At 34.1% G+C, this 17557-nt stretch overlaps 1 protein-coding gene across 2 annotated transcripts; it reads left to right on the top strand.

Annotated features, from left to right (window-relative positions):
- Window positions 1-6311: 6311 nt before the first annotated feature.
- On the top strand, window positions 6312-10565 carry LOC142614974 (uncharacterized). Of its 2 annotated transcripts, XR_012840621.1 has the most exons (2): window positions 6312-8514; window positions 10239-10565. XR_012840621.1 is itself a non-coding variant. In XM_075787622.1 (1 exon), exon 1 carries the CDS (start codon window positions 6638-6640, stop codon window positions 8450-8452), a length of 1815 nt encoding a protein of 604 aa, XP_075643737.1. In that variant the 5' UTR covers window positions 6312-6637; the 3' UTR covers window positions 8453-8574. The 2 variants fall into 2 exon arrangements, 1 of the variants encoding a protein (XP_075643737.1); XM_075787622.1 differs by lacking the exon at window positions 10239-10565 and having other exon boundaries at window positions 6312-8574.
- Window positions 10566-17557: the final 6992 nt, after the last annotated feature.

Genomic DNA, 17557 nt, shown 5'->3' with positions numbered 1-17557 from the left:
ACAGCATGTCTAACTAATGTTAATGACATTCAAATTGCCATATCTTCCGCTTCAACAATCTTATGTTGTATTTCTTTGATCACTGGGTATATTGTAAACTTCTTTGTGCAAGATTGAAATTAGTTCTTCGACAGTTGGTGACAGAAAATCTAAAGTTGTTTTTACTGAAACGTAAATCTGAGCCCATCAGTCCATGAAGTGATTATGGTTTTGTCTAAACAACCTTAGGCCTAAGGGTATTTAAACATGTTCTCATCAACCCATTATCAAACCCAGCTTGCTAGAGGCATTGTAGGTTTTGTGAATTGGATAGAGGAAATTCCTTTTATTATTGAACATGTTTTAGCTCAAGACATCATGTTTTTATCCTCTTCTAAATGAATTTTCAATCTTTCCACAAATTTAAAATAAAAAGTTTCAAGAAATTGAAAATTTTTAGTCTGACAAAAACTATATTACCAAACATTTTAATGTTTGCTTTAATTGTTTTAATCATCTATCATAATTTTTTATTTTAATATAAGACTTACACTATAGCTTCTTCATCATGTGGCTCAAATTTGAAAATAACAGGAACAAAATTAATTGCTACCAAAATATAGGGGTCAAATTGACACTAACTACAAAATGTAAGGACTGAAATTGTATTTACCAAAAAATTATGAAAAATGTTTGTAACTTAATTGCAGTCACTTCTTTCACAAATAGACCGGTTAGTACTGTATTATTTCAAGAGAGCTGCAGATGCATCATAATAGTAGGTCCATCATTGCCTTCGTGAGTAAAGACAACTTAGAAGACTCAGACAAACCCCACCTTCTAGCCCAAACACTTAACATAATTTGTTTAAAAAAAAAGGCAATGCTCAGTGTTTTAGTCCTAGAAAAGCAGGATCCTGGCTGGATACCATCCTAATTTCAGCATTCTAGTGGCTGCTCTCATGGTTGCCAAGATAGTGGGAAGGGTAAAAGTTTTGTGTTGGAGTCTTTTGGGTTGGAAAATGAGTGTGAAATCTATTTCTTGACAACATAATGGAAGATGATTGAAGTTTTGTGCTACTCAATTTACCACAGTTGTGCAGGATATGTCATGAAACCATTCTGGTGGTGAATAGAAATATGTGACAAAGAGGTTCAATGATTGATTCCTATGAAAATGTATTGAATTGCATGCCTTCTAGTTGACTCCATGGTTTTGCTGATAAGACAGCCTAGAAATGAAGTGCAATTTTTTTTTTTTGAGATAGTTACAATATGAGGACTAACCTTGCAGCTCGAACTCTTGCCTTCCTACACCTCCAAGCACTTTGTGCATTGGAGGTGCTAAAATTCAACCCAAAACCTTCACAAGAGCTGACATTGACTATAGAAATTATGTTTACCCGTACAGGGCACAAAGGTTCAGATGCCATAGCCACATATAGTTACCATGATGAAAAACATTGAAATTAAAATTGGAAAATTCCAAGCCAGCTTATCATTTTCCTGAAAAGCAAGGACTGGCATGGTATAGTAAATATAATTATGGTGTAGGAGCCAGGAGTTACAAGTAAGCTCAAAATGCTACAAGATTGTATCTATTAACTTAACAATCAAAAATGAAAGTCAAAGGATAAATATATATAAATTGGAAAACGTCTATTAAATTTCAAGAAATCACTTTCCAGAACTTTTATTGCATGTTGCAGTGAGCCAGTGACTCATTATCCCCACAAATTAAACTTGCTAAAGGATGAAGCTTTTCATATTCAGCAGCAAATTTTCATTTGCCACTATGCTGAACTTTCAAGGGTGTTAAAGTTTTAGTTACCCGGAAAGCTCTAGCCTATATTCTATATTCTACTTCATGTACATATATACGAGCAGTAAATGTCAACAACTTCTTATAGTGAAATCTCTTGATGTTAATTTTTTTTTCCCTGGTCCTGTTATTGATGTTGATTGTAAAGAAACCCAAGAACCATAATTTTAAGCATCTCCATGCCATTTTTTTTATTGGTTAGTTACACACAAACCCAGTGTGTCTTGAACCCATGATCCGCTCCATCTTACTCTTATAAGATGAGATTTTGGTACTACATTTACTACATGATGTTCACTCCCTGATTATATAAAGGGCAAAACTCAGGTACACTACATTAAATTTCTATAATGTATGAGAATCTAAAATAATATTCATTTTGAGCTACTATAAAGTGATTCTTTTAGGAACTAATTTTTCTGTAACACCACATTTGGCCCCAAATTTATAAATTGCTTACATCCCTTAAAATCCCCAAAACGCACTCATTAGACAATAAACACCAACTCCTATTTATAAATAATAACAATTTTTTTATAAGCAATTTATAAAGAATAAGAACACCAAATCGAAAGTCATATTTACTGAAACATAAATCTGACACCATCAGTCCATGAAGTGATTATGGTTTCATCTAAACAATCTAAGAGCAACCACATCAGCTCTTTTAAAAATTTCCTCTATTTTACACAAAAAAACCTACCTTTTTTTATTTTACACTCACTTTTATAAAATCTTCACGTCAGTTCCTCTATTTTACCCATCTTTTAATTAAATAATCAATACTTTTACAATTTTTTATTACTTTTCCTAACCAACAAATGCGCGCTCTCTCTCCTCTCATTTCTGATTTTTTCTCTCTCTCTTCTTTCTCATTTATGATTTTTTTCTCTCTCTCTTCTTTCTCATTTCTCATTCTTCTCTCTCGCTCTCTCTTTCTCTCCTTTCTCATTTCAGACTTTTTTGTCTCTCTCTCTCTACCAGCCCGTTTCAGATCATCTCTCTCTCTCTCTACCCGTTTCAGAATCTCTCTCTCTCTCTCTCTCTCTCTCTCTCTCTCTCTCGATTAACACTTCGATCTGCTCGGATCCGAGCTCCGATCCGTGATTCACCAGCTCCGAGCTCGGATCCGCTCCGATCCGTCCGATCCACGAGCTCCGATTCGCTCCGATCCGTCCGATCCACGAGCTCCGATCCGCTCCGATCCATCAACTCCGATCCGAGCTCCGAGCTCCAATCCACGATCCACCAGCTCGGAGCTCCGATCCATAGCCACGAGCTCCGATCTGAGCTCCGATCTACTATCTGTGTGTATCTCTTTTTTTTTTTTTTTTTTTTTTGAGAAGTGTATCGCTGTGATGATCTCTGTGTGTTTGTTTGTGGGTGTGTTTGTGTGCATATGAGGAAAACGAAGATGAGCAGTTAATTGGGTTGTTGAGCACGGATAGGAGCGAGAAAAAAAAGGAGCCAATGGAAATTAATAAAAAAATGGATAAACGAGCTACAGTAACCGTGTTAATATACACGGTTACTGTAGCTCGGGATGAGTTTGCACAATTTTGCATGTTTTTACACTCACTGATGTGTGCATTTTTTGGCTCAAAATGTGTAAAATTGGTAGTTTTTTGTGTTTTAGATGATTTTAACTGGACTGATGTGAATGCTCTAAGGGTGTTTAAACAGGTTTTGTCAGCTCATTAACCCATTATCTAATGCAGCATGCTAGAGTCATTATAGGTTTTTGTCAATTGGACAGGCATTGTAGATTTTTTCAATTGGATAAAGGAAATTTGTTTTATTATTATTGAGCATGTTTAGCTAATGAGGTCCATCAAAATTAAAATTTAAAATACAATCTTTCCATTAAAAAGAGAAGTTTCAAGAAATTGAAAAATTTTATTCTGACCAAAATCTTATTACCAAAAATTTTAAGAAATTAAAATAAATTTTATACTTATTTTGATTGTTAAATTCATCTATCATAATTTTGTATTTTTAATAAATGAGGACAATGCATCTAGGCCGCCTACGGACACACCAATCCACGGAGTGAAGTTGAGAGAAAGAGAAGGAAAGTCAAAGAACTGAATTGAATTGAATCTTACTGTTTGAGTTGTTTGGTTTTGTATGTATGTGAACTGAAAAGGAGAATAAGTTTATATCTTGGTTAGCTAAATAGTTAGAATAGGCTCACTAATCACTATATTGAATTTTCCTTTGGATTGTAGTGGGGTTGATCATATCAGATTTGGGAAAAACATACTCCTTGGCAATTAGCTACAATGATGGATGCTACATCCCAATTTCTTTTATAATACTATTGAGATATTGTTTTCGTTCATAGCACATTATGGGAGAAATTTGAAACCAAATTTATGTCAATCCTGGGAGAAATGTACCTTCATAACACCAAAAATTATATCTGTATATGAATGAATCTAGATTTGGGTTTTGCGTATAGACATGGAACTGTATGTGCAGTTTTGGGAAAAAGTATGGGCTTTTTGCATTTTACATTGCAAATTTAATGTTTTCTTTAGACAAGCATTTGGATTTGTGCTTTGTTTAACATGTATTTTGTTTTGCTTTTGCAGATATAATGTTTTGACTTGGTGATTATTAAGTTGTAATAGACTTTGACCATCTAAACCTTATGTTTTAAAGAAATATTTGAAGTTTTGGACTCCAATCACTAATAAGAAGATATCATTTGTCTTTATCATGTGCAATACACATAACTCACTTAATCCAACCAATCAAGTCAGTCATGTGTATTACACACAACAGGACACATGTCATCTTTTTATTGCTGCCAAATATTTTTGGAAAGAAATTGTGCTGTCTACTTTCATTGGATAACCTTTTATCAATTAATTTATATATTTATTTTTAAACAATAAAAGAAATCCTCTAAACTCGCGCCTGTGTAAAGGGGGCAGGTCACAACATTTAGCTGGAATAAAAAAATACACTTCACAAAAATAGCATTATACTTAATTAAAAGTATTTAAAACTTCTAAAAACTAAGAACACAATAGATATAATTGAGAAATTTAACATGGTCAATAAAATTGTACTTCCAGTCAAACTCACATGCCCATCAATTCTCCAAATAAGTTAAAATGAAACTATCATTTCCACCTATGCTATTGGTGTGTTTAGAAACTTAAAAAAAAAATAAAAATATATATATATATATATATATATATAATAAAAAGTTGAGGGGTGTGTTTTTTGAAAAAATATTTAATAAAATTTTTTTTAATTAAAATAAGACCCTCTGAATTAACTTTTGTTTGGCTGCTAAATTCTGAAGTAACCCAACATTGAGAAGTATGGAATAGCAAAGTTGGCAGGTGAAGTACTTGGAAAGTGACCATAATTATTAAAAAGAAAATGACAATGACATCCTACAATAAATTTTTAATAATCTATGAATGGTGACCTTAATTATATTATCAATTGAAAAGTAGATGTTAACAAAACTTAAATATAAAATATTAATTAGTTTCCAAAAAAAAAATATATTAACTAGTAATTTTGTACTTCAAAAATTATGAAAAATGGCTTCAATTAAAAAAATTATAATATAGAAAATTAAATAAATATTATTTGAATGATATTCAACAACAAAAAATCAGTACATGTTTTTCCCTCAATCTGTATGCAGCCAGTCTTGTTGAAAAGTTTCAATTAAAATTGGTAAAACCACTGGCCATTAAAGAATATGTTGATGCACAAATTTATAATTTTACATAAATACAAATTATTCGCAGTCTCTTTTCAAGATAAAAAAAATTATTGGTAAATAGTGGATAGGAGGAAATGTGGTTTGAGCCACAAACATAAAATACCACAAAAGATATCATTACAATTAAACTTATCACTTGAACCCTACCTCTTTCACAATTTAGTACTTAAAGCATATATCAATTCACAAGTTTCAAGTTTCAACTTATTAATATGCCTTACTATTATAGGTTCTGGATAAAGAGGTCAGTAAACGTGATAGTAAATACACCAAATAAAATAATTATAAAATATTCGTCTTTTTGATAATAATGAAGTGGGGCAATATATATACCCTACATGAGCCTAAATGAGACTTCTAGTTGCTAGGACTAGCCTTCCTCATTTGATAATTAAAATATATATACCTTTAGATTTTCTCTCAATTAAAATATATATTACAATTATATATATATATATATATATATATATATATATATATATGTGTGAGTTCAAATTATATCTTATGTAAAAGTTATACATTTTTCAAGTCATAAATGAGTTTTACTCTTTCTCTTTTTTAATTTTTAATTTTAATTTTAATTTTTTTATATACACATAAATTTACTCTCTTTTTTTTTTTTTTCTTCTTCTACTCTATTGGGGTTTTGACTTTTTATTTATTTATTGTCCTCTTCATTTTTTTGCACAACATGAACAAAAATTTCAAAAAAAATTAATTAGATAGAACACTTGCAGTAAAACAAAATATGTCTAACCTTACCATTTTTTATTGTTTTTTTTTGGTCCTTCCTTCCATCTTTTTCTTCTCTCCAACTTCATTTTCTTTTCTCCTCTTCTCCACTGCCGTTCGTTCCACTCTTCTTCCACTTCCAAGCCCCCAAAACTCAAGACAGTTCTTCCCTTAAAATAACGATCTCAAGAGCGAAGCAGAAAAACCCAAACTCAAAAATCGCGATCTCGGCCCTGCTTCGCTCTCCGATCTGCCACTCCACCACCATGATTTCTCCTTTCGAAGCTAAGCCGAAACCAAACCATACCCGACCCACCCCAGTTGGTAGCTGAGACTGTGTGTCGTCATTGTGAAATGGGTAAATCAACATCCTCTCTTCTTTTTATATGCAATCATTTGATTATTAGAGTAGTAAGCCTCCCATTTCCATTTCGTGCTTTTACTTCTTACCATTATTGTTCTACTATTAGAGAAAATGCGAAAACCCCATGTCAGAACCAGAATCAGTTGTTGAAATCTGTTAGAGATCACTGCAAATCTGGAACCTTTAAGAATCTTGATCATGCCTTAGGCCTGTTTGATACAATGCTTCACATGCACCCTTTGCCTTCCATTTTCGATTTTACTCTATTGTTGGGTGCCATTGCAAGAATGAAGCATTACTCCGTAGTCATTACTCTAATTCAACGAATGGAATCATTCGGAATCTCTCCCGATGTTTATACTCTCTCTGTTTTGATTAATTGCTACTGCCATCTGAACCGGGTCGATTTTGGTTTCTCTATCATAGCAACAATTTTGAAACTTGGTTATCAGCCTACCCAAACTACTCTAAACACTCTTGTTAAAGGTCTCTGTCTTCAAGGTAATATTTCTGGAGCTGTGAGTTTGGTAGAGGAAATGGAGAACGAAGGGTACCAACCTGATGCATTTACTTGTGGAACAATAGTAAACGGTCTGTGTAAGAGTGGCCAGACTGGTGTGGCTATTAGGTTGCTCAGGAAGCTTGAAAAAGGGAATTTTGAACAAAATGTGGTGCTCTACAGTATGGTCATTGACAGTTTGTGTAAGGACAAATTGGTAACTGAGGCTTTGAACCTTTTATCTGAAATGACGAGTAAAGGCATTCAACCAAATATTGTCACTTACAATTCCTTAGTTCAAGGACTATGCAATATTGGCTGGTGGAGGGAGGCTGCTACTTTGTTGAATGAGATGGGGCAAAGGAAGGTCATGCCAGATATACAAACATTTAACATATTGGTGGACACACTTTGCAAGGAAGGGATGTTGATTGAGGCCAAAGAAGTTTTTGATGTGATGATTCAAAGAGACATTGATCCTAGCATAGTCACTTACAATTCTTTGATTGATGGTTATTTTTTGCAAAACAAAATAAATGAGGCGGTTAAGACGTTTAATATGATGGTTGAGAAGGGTTGTTCGCCCGATGTGTTTAGCTATACCATATTGATAAATGGATATTGCAAAAATAAAAAAATTGATGAGGCAATGCATATCTTTCATGAAATGTCCAACAAGGGAGTGATTCCTAATGTTGTGACTTACACCACTCTTATCGATGGGTTTTTCAAAGTAGAGAGACCCCAGGCTGCACTGGAGCTATTCCATAAGATGCAAGCTTGTGGCCAACATCCAAATCCCCTAACCTATGCCATCTTGTTAGATGGATTTTGTAAGAATAGACAAATTGCTGAGGCAATGGCATTGTTTCGGGAGATGGAAGAAAAAAAGTTGGACCACAATATTGTGTTTTACAACATCTTGATTGATGGCTTCTACAATGTTGGGGAACTTACAACTGCAAGAGAAATCTTTAGTGGTCTTCTTGCAAAAGGATTGCAACCTAATGTTCGGACTTACAATATAATGATCAAGGGATTTTGCAGGAATGAACTAGTTGATGAAGCGGGTGAGCTGCTTGAGGAAATGGATAGCAACGGTTGTTCACCTAACCATCACACATATAACACATTAATCCAAGGGTTATTGCAACATGGTGAGACATCCAAGGCAGTGAAATATCTCAAAATGATGGTTGACAAGGGATTTTCAGCAAACGCAACAACTGCTGCCATGTTTATTGACTTGCTGTTGTCTAATCAAGTAGATGAAAATATTCAAGAGCTGCTTCCAAAGTCTGGGTGAAGGTTATTTAGTTTCTCAAGATCAAAGAAAATTTTATATTTCAACCTATCACTAGTCATTATGTGAGTGATGTATACTTGCTTCCAGTAAAATTTAATACTTTTTATGAGACGGTATTTCTTTACCATTCTATGCACAAGATTGTTTGTTACTTTTACTGTCCGATCTTTTGTTGCGATTTTGTTATGCACTCATTTTGTTGCTAAACCTTTTGACTAGCCATTGGGTGTATTATACTGCTCTCTTAGGTGGACACTCAAGAGTACTAGTTTGAGACTAGATTCATAGATCTTATTTCTTTTACTAGTTAGCTATACTACTTTCCAACCATTATTCAAAGTTTTCCAATCATAAAAACTTGTATTCCAATTCAAATATGTGTGTGTGTATGTGTGTACGGAAATCTTTGGTAAGCAACAGGCTTCTGAGCTGAAACCTTTTTTTTTGGGGGGGGGGGGGGGTGGGGGAGATAGATCAAGACTGTATTGAATGCGTGCAAGGTATTTTGTTAGTGCCTGGTAGAAGATCAAAGAATAAAAGATGGGGAGGGTCAGGTTTTTCTCTCATAGATTAAGACGGCAAAAGGATCGTCGCTGGCTGCCATGGTTGGAAACTCAGGACTAGCAGACAATCATCTGTCTGGCTGTTGAAGAAGCTCTGGAGGCAGCAAGAAACAAAGGATTTTAAAGCTTACTATTCTTCTTCTAAATCTAAAGCTGTGTCCTTGTTTAAGTATACAAGGCTTCCTAGATGGCAAATTGAAAGAGATTGCTGTCGCAGAAATGGAGTCTTTGTTTGTCGGTTTAGGTTCTTATGTGTTGTTATCACTATTGCTTTTTGCTAAGCCACTATGACTATTTAAACCAACCACCCCCCCCCCCCCCCCCCCAAAAAAAAAAAAGAAGAAGAAAAGATAAGTAAAATAACAGAAAGAAAGAAAATTGAAAGAGATTGTTGTACCGTACTTGCAAAGAAGAAAATGATTTATGGATTAGAAGGAATTGTTTAGAAGACTAAAACAATAATTAATTTCCTTTACTTCCGAAGTTCCATGTACAGTTCCGTGTACTGAGTTGTACACAGATTTGGATGATTAGGTCGTTTGAAATGCCATTATTAATTTATTTTATTCATTGGATATTTTTATAATGTTAGGATACTAGAATGTCATGCCATTCAATCAGCAGGCATTCATAAAAATAAAAAGAATTATGTATGTTCAACAAGTGTTGCAGCCACTAAGGTTTTTGATTCTGCCATCATCTTTAAATAATAAAATAAGAATCAATACCTTGGAGAAACACTTTTAAAGTTATTGGCCATTTAAACTAGGATAACCATTACATCATACATTTGTAGTCCATTTTCTAAGGACATGAGCTATCCTATTGACAAATGTATTGGAATTAGTTAGACCAAATCTTATTCATCAGTAATATTTGTGATTAAAGTAGAAAAAATTTTGGAAAATTTTGAATTCATGTATTGGCCTTTGCGTTTTATATTTTTATTTTCAAGTTTAGGAGGGAAGTGTTGTATTATGAGTTGAAGTTGTTGGTTCAAGTCCAGCTAAATTGGGTAGATTTCAGCTTTGTAACATTGGAAGAATCTTGTTCTGATGACTAAATAACCTAATTATACTTTTACTTTATATTGTCTATCGCTAAATTCTTAAATGCTTAGCGCTTAGTGATTAGGTTCTGGACCAAATTATATCTTGAATCAGTTTCAGTTTTACAAAAGTAATCCAGTTGTAATTAGCTGATCAAATTTAGTCTTTAAACAGGTCATGGGTGCTTGCAAGTTAAACTATTGTTTTAAAACAACTATGGATTGAGTTGTCAGACCTATGCAATATCAATCTGTAAGTTCCTTTTTGTTTCACTTTCATATCTTTTAGTTTCCTTTTGTCAAAATGCTAGATGAAAGTTGTGTCAACCCTTACTAATTTTGATTCCTGTTCTGTTTGCAATTACCACTATTTGAGTGTTACTAGGGGTTCTTGAAACTTTATTCATTCGAGGGTACATAGGATAATAGTTTTAAAGAAACAATGCCATCATCAGTAATTTTATTTATTTTTATATCATACAGTAGTATTGAAACAAATAATAATTAGTTTGACGCTTTGGTTGCTTCATGCCTCCCTCCCTTTGGGATAAAGCCATCTCTACAATGGAGAAGATTTTTTGTTTTGATTTCTATTGTAATCATATCAACATATTGACTAATGATTAATGGGACCTACCAATGTTAAAGTGCATGGGAAATCTTGAAGATTTTTTTTTTTTTAAGGTAAGATAGGCTAGAATGGCCTTGTTGACAAGCCAATCTGTCATTATTCTAGAAAATGATAGTAATAGTATGAACTATGAAGTCTTCAGATATTTCCTCTTCTGTAGACAGTTGCCTGAGGGAGGTTAAAACCAAACCATGTTTGGGGATAGTATTGAGTGAAAATGGTTAAGGTTGTGGAGGTTCAATAGTTAAAGAAAAATCTATTAATTTGTTTGGAATATTTGTACAAAAGGCACTACTTATTAGATCTGCAAGAAGGAAAAATAATTATTATACTAAGCTTGAGCCTTGTGTTTTGGCTTGGAGATCGTTATCATAAATATTGTACATCACCTCCATCCCTACAGCAGTAGAGGATAAAACTGACTAATGGGGGTAATGATAATTGTAAGGAATATCTTGATTTTTCATTCATTTTCGCAGGGGAAGTTATAAAACTTGTGGTGTTTCAGGTACAAATCTGATTTTTAGTGAATGCTCATCAATGTTGAGGCTGTCCCAGTCTTCTGCATTTTTGGTTTTGCACTTGCAGGGAAGCCTTTGATAGGCAACAATAATCTAGAAAGGGGAAGCATCAAGGCCTTGTGGAATGTATGAACTGACAAGGTATTCTGTTAGTGTCAGATTGTAGATCAAAGAATAAAATATAATCAGGGCTAGGTTTTGTTTGTAGAGATCAGGTAAGACAAAAGAATCTTAGCTAGCTACCAAGGTAGCAATCATCTGTTTGGCTGTGAAAGAAGCTCTGGAGGCAACAAAAAACAAAGGATTTATAAGGTTATTACTTTTCTAACTAATGTTGAAGCAGTGGCCTTATGGTAGAATACAAGGCTTCTTATTTAGTAAAATGCACTCAGTCGTGAAGGATGTATGAAACATTGGCTATCAAATGGAAGGAATGTGGTGAAAACTTAGAATATTCAAAAACTACAAGATACTTGGGAGGCATGTTTTGGGATTGGCTATCCTTGATGGCGGGTGTTATGTATTGGGGCTATGTGTGCAAGAATAGAAGCAGGCAATGATTGAATTGAAGAACATGCTCTAGGATTATGCAGTGCAGTGGAGATGGGGCATTTTCATTTCTTAGTTGGGATTTTTGTGTACTACGTTTTACCGGTGCTCTATTTCTATAGAATGTTTACTGAATACAGCAATGTCCTATAATGAAGGTTGAAATTAAGTGCATGTAAAAGAATTCTCCTACTTGGAGGATATACTTTTTCTTTTACAACTTTCATAGCAGATTCCAAATTAATAGCGCCCCAACAAATCTGATGAGTTTTAGATAAGCGTTGGATTGGTATGAGTCTAGAAGGTAGTCTAACTCATTCTTCTTCTTGACTTGCTCACCAACTTTGTTGCTTGATGATTACAGCATGAACATCCTAATTCCTTGAGATTTTGGTTCAGCTTTTGGAGCTCACTGGCATCTTGACCCTTGAGTGATAAGGATCCTTCTTGGATAAAGTAGAACAACTTGCCACACCCGGTTGGTTTTGATTGAAATGTGTGTGAGCATGATAGCACTACAAGTAAAAATTTTGACACAAGTAGGAAATTATTTAGAGCCATTGCAAGCAATTAGTAGTAGTTTCCTAGACAAATAGAAGAGCTTATATGTTGTTGGAGCTCGAATTTCTTGCATGCCTCTATATATAGAGATCAAAAAGGAAGGTACCTTCCAACTGAGGGGCATTACATTTTCCTTGCAGAATGGTGCAGGAAGTGTTGAATTAGTCCATGCAGACTTGTTTTATGGTCTTTAGGATTGCTGTGTTGCTGTGTATGTCTGAAATTTACTTCTTCTCGCAAAAAGTTTATATTTTGTTGAGCTGAAATAGGAGGGAGGGTAAAAAGTCCCTGGAACAAAAGCTTGTATACTAATCGGTCCAAGATTTTAAAATTGAAGACCAATTTACTTTTGGTAAATTACTACTCACTCACCTGTGGTCTGACCAAAATTTAAGTTAACTACCTGTGGTTTAAAATCCCATGATGCAAATGTTTTGCTGGATTCTTTTTGATATAATTTGATTTTGTATTTTTATGTTTTTTGGGTTTTTAGAGGAGAGAGACATAAAAGTTTAGCAAAATTATATATTTAGCCATATTTTTAATAGAAGTAGGTTATTGAACTCTAGCTTAGGTAACCTTAGGTGGATAAAGTGTCAAATTTCAAACCATAAGTAAGCAACTTAAATTTCAGTCAAATCACAGGTAAGTTATAATTTGCCGATTTACTTTTTGTTGGTAGGGTAGTGGCAACCTTTACTTAATTGCTTTCCTCACTCTTTTTTTATATACAATCATTGATCACTCTTAATCACCCATTTACTTGCACAATGCGACCTTTACTTAATTGCTTTCCTCAAATCATTCTTATCCTTCATAATCATAAAGATTTTCCCCTTCACTCCCTCCACAGTAGCATACCCTTAGTCAGCCATTTATTGCACAATACCGTAACTATCCACCTCCTTAGGCCACCCCTTTTTGCTGCTAATGCAAAATAAATTTCCCTAATTTTTAGCTATTTTTTCAACTCGAAAAGGATCTCCAAAGGATTTACTTTATCTTACAAAGGATCTCCGCAAATTTATATGCAATCTCCACGATTTGGATATCATATACTTATTCATCTCATAACAAATTAAAAATGGGAGAAGATATGAGATTGGGGAATCAAGAGTCAAGACCCATCGGTACGTATGTATCTTACTGATAAAAAAATTTTATAAAGAACCTTCAAAACAATGTATAAGACCTCCAGATTTTCACAAAACATCTTTACATATATATTTTTAAAAAATAAAATAAAATAAATCATTTTAAATTTCTACACTTCTTTAAAAATTATCCACACTTAAAAAAAAATCTCCAAAATTTAATTTAGTACCTGTATCTCCACATTTTTAAAAGTTTCTCTAAACATTTATAATTCAGAATCTGTGCAGTTCTTTCAAAGTATCTCCACATCTTGTAAAGGATTTTATGGGAGCTTTTTGAAAATTTTGCAATTTTACGAATTATCTGTATAAGTTCAACAGTTATTAAATTATTTTGGTATCTAATGTGGTTTAGAAATTTAATGTTCATGATTTCTGCATTTTCCTGTTGATCTAGCCCAACTGATGTGGCAAATTTTAAAAACTCATCAACATGTAGAAATCATGTCTTGAAAATATGATTTTGGTATAGATATTGAAATCATGTCGATTTCACTATCAGAACCAAAATTGTGTCTCCATCTACAATTAAAAGTATGAATGAGCATTTTGAAGCAAGAAATATTTCCAGGCATGAACACAGCATAAGCAACGAAAGAAAATTCTGATAGCACAAACAAAATTCCAACTTTACTTTTCTTCCTCTTAAAGAGAAGTGCAAAATGAAGCACAAACAAATTTAACGGCACAAAGAAATTCTAACTGTAATATCCAGAATAAAAAAAAATAAAAATAAAAGAGAGAGAGAGTTAAAGGTGGGGTATTTCAGAAAATCTTTCTGTGGGGTTAATTTTATAATTAATATTAGAGTAAATTGCAAATCACATCTCTAAAGTTTGGGATGTTCGGATTTTACACCCCTAAAGTTTCAAAAATTGGATTTTATCCCTAAAGTTTGATAGTATTTTGATTTTACACCCTCACATTTTAAAATTTGGAATTTAACCACTAAATTTTAGGAGTGTTTCGATTTTATTCTCCAAAATTTGGGAGTGTTTGAATTTTACACCTTGAAATTTCAGAATTTGGGGGTGTTAAAGAGAAATATTATATCCACAACATTTTCACAATAAATCCTATATAGCATGTTGTTACAGGTTGTCATTGGTGGAGTAAAAAATTAATTTCAATGATAGTTTCAAATTAGAACCAACAACAACTAACCACCTCTAATTTATTGTGAAAATATTGTAAATGTAGCACCTCTCGGGTGATAAATCCAAACACTACCAAACTTTAGGAGAAAAAATCCAAATTTTGAAATGTTAAGGTGTAAAACCAAACACTCAAAACTTCAAGGAGTAAAATCTAATTCTGAAATTTCAGGGTGTAAAATCTAAACACACCTAAACTTTAGAGGTGTAATTTGCAATTTATTCTTAATATTATTAAGGGAGTTTTTAGAAAATTAGGTTGAATCCCTAGCTATATATAAGTTAATTAAGTAAACATATAACTATATATATTTTATAAGGACTTATAATCTAAACACACCTAAACTTTAGAGGTGTAATTTGCAATTTATTCTTAATATTATTAAGGGAGTTTTTAGAAAATTAGGTTGAATCCCTAGCTATATATAAGTTAATTAAGTAAACATATAACTATATATATTTTATAAGGACTTATCAATATATTCATGTAGAGAAAGATTGACGGCACACTTGAGGTTAAAGCCTAAGAAATCTCATCTTTCATCAAATCTAAGCTTTATATGAAATTAGAATATGTTTATGTGGGTATTTTTGGATAGTAGTGAGACTATTTAAGTATCCAATGAGTTTTATAATGTAAACAAAGAAGGATTTAAATTAGATTTTCTGCTAAGTACATGTTCTTGTAATTTAATTTTTTTTTTCTATGCCCATTATCGCGTGGTAGATAGAATTGCAGATTGTTAGGCATGGTCAATCCGTTTTTTGCATAAGTTTCTCTTTAAGAAGTTGTACCGAGATGAAATGGGTGGAATAGCAGAAAATGTAGCCAGAAAGGCTATTTCAATAGCGGCATCCAAAATGCCAATACGAACGCAATTCATTATTTTGGGATAAGAATGTATAACCAAAAAAAAGAAATCTTTTGAATGAAAAAAAAAAAAAACAAAATTATAGGTTTCTTTTTTCTTTTCTTTTTTTGGACAAACAATATTTCTTTTTTTACTTAGCCCCTTCACAGTGAAAGAGCAAATTAAAAAAAAAACTTTCAGCCCTAATCGTGGATGCCAATAACAATCAAGGGCTCAGTGGCATATCCATATGTAGGGGGAGTCCGAGAATCACCCATTTATTCTTCGCAGACGATAGTCTTTTATTTTGTAAGGCAGAAAAGCATGAGAGTCAGAAGCTGGTGGAGATCCTTGAGAGGTATGAGTTGGCATCCGAGCAAAAAATTAATACGAACAAGTCTTCATTGTTTTTCAGCCAAAATACAACACCTGACACAAGGAATGAAGTTGTGGGCATCCTTGGCCCTATGCAAGACACAAGGCATGGTAAATACCTTGGCCTCCCTTCCATAATTGGGAAGTCAAAGAACCAAGTCTTTGTGGAAATAAAAGAAAAGGTGGGGAAAAAACTCTCCGAATGGAAGGAAAAAATGCTCTCAATGGGTGGCAAGAAGATTTTTAATCACAGCAGTGGCACAAGTTATCCCGACATACACAATGAGTTTCTTCTTACTTCCAAAGGGTTTGTGTGAAGACTTGGAAAGGATGATGAGAAACTTTTGGTGGGGGCAAAAGGACCAAGGAACAAGGACATCGTGGGTAGAATGGAAGAAAATGTGTAAATCTAAATTACATGGAGGAATGGGCTTTCGCAATCTTAAGGCTTTCAACTTAGCTATCCTAGCAAAGCAAAGATGGCGCCTCCTAACCAACCTAAGATCCTTAGTGGCTCGTCTCTACAGAGCTAAGTATTACCCCACAAGTGATGTCCTTGCAACAAAACTTGGATGCAATCCCTCGTATACCTAGCGAAGTATCTATAACAACTTGGAAGTAATAAGGAAAGGCACTAGATGGAGGGTAGGGAATGGGAAAATGATACACATATGGGAGGACAAATGACTCCCCAACCCAACCACCTATAAGGTCTGCTCCCCCAAAGAGACATAGATGACTTCCCAATGGTCTCATCTCTCATTGATAAGGACACAAGACGATGGAGAGCTAATAGAGGAAGAGCACTTTTCTACCCTTGTGAGGCAGAAACTAAACTTAATATACCTCTGAGCTACAGCTTACCGGATGACAGTATTGCTTGGGTGGGCAACAAAAGAGATGTATTTACAGTTAAGAGTGCTTACTATGTTGCCTTGCCTTTAGTTGAGGAACCAGATTTAGGAGAATGCTCAAATGGAGACTATCGAGCCCCACTTTGGAGGAAAATGTGGCACCTAAAGATTCCGGCCAAAGTCAGAATCTTTGCTTGGAGAGCCTGTGTGAATGGGCTGCCAACTTACCTGAACATGGTAATAAGAGGATTTGATGTTGATGCAACCTGCCCTTTCTGTGGAAAAGATGGAGAAAGCACAAAACATGCTCTTCTCTATTGTAAACAAATTTGTGATGTCTGGTGGTGTTGGCAGTCATGCCCAATAAATCTCTTAGTTGAAACAAGTAATGTAGTGGATGTTGCTTTGCGACTTATGGAAGTTGGAACCAATCAGGATTTAGAGATATTTTTTGTCACTGCGTGGTCGATCTGGTACAATTGAAATCAAGTGGCTCATAAGGCTCAAGGCCTCCCTTCAATGCAAATCTGGGTACTGCGCAACGAACTTGTAATGACTATAAAGTCATTGCAACTGTTAATCTTCTTCGGCAGCAATCACCAGAGGTTGGTTGGAGTGCACCACCCTCGGATATGTATAAAATAAATGTTGATGGTGCAATGTCCGAAGATGGTAGACCCTCAGGTGTTGGTGTGGTAATTCGAGACTGCAAAGGCATTTTTGTTGCAGCAAGTGCAAAGCTACTACATGCATAGTATGGTGTGGAAGTCACCGAAGCCTTGGCAGTTGAAGAAGGCATCCTCCTAGCCCATCAGAAGAAGCTCACGCATGTTATTATCGAGTC

This window comes from Castanea sativa, chromosome 11 (genome assembly GCF_040712315.1).
Source record: "Castanea sativa cultivar Marrone di Chiusa Pesio chromosome 11, ASM4071231v1".
Lineage (NCBI taxonomy): Eukaryota > Viridiplantae > Streptophyta > Magnoliopsida > Fagales > Fagaceae > Castanea > Castanea sativa.
Note: the sequence above shows the minus strand (reverse complement) of the source record. Positions and strands in the feature narration are given on the sequence as shown.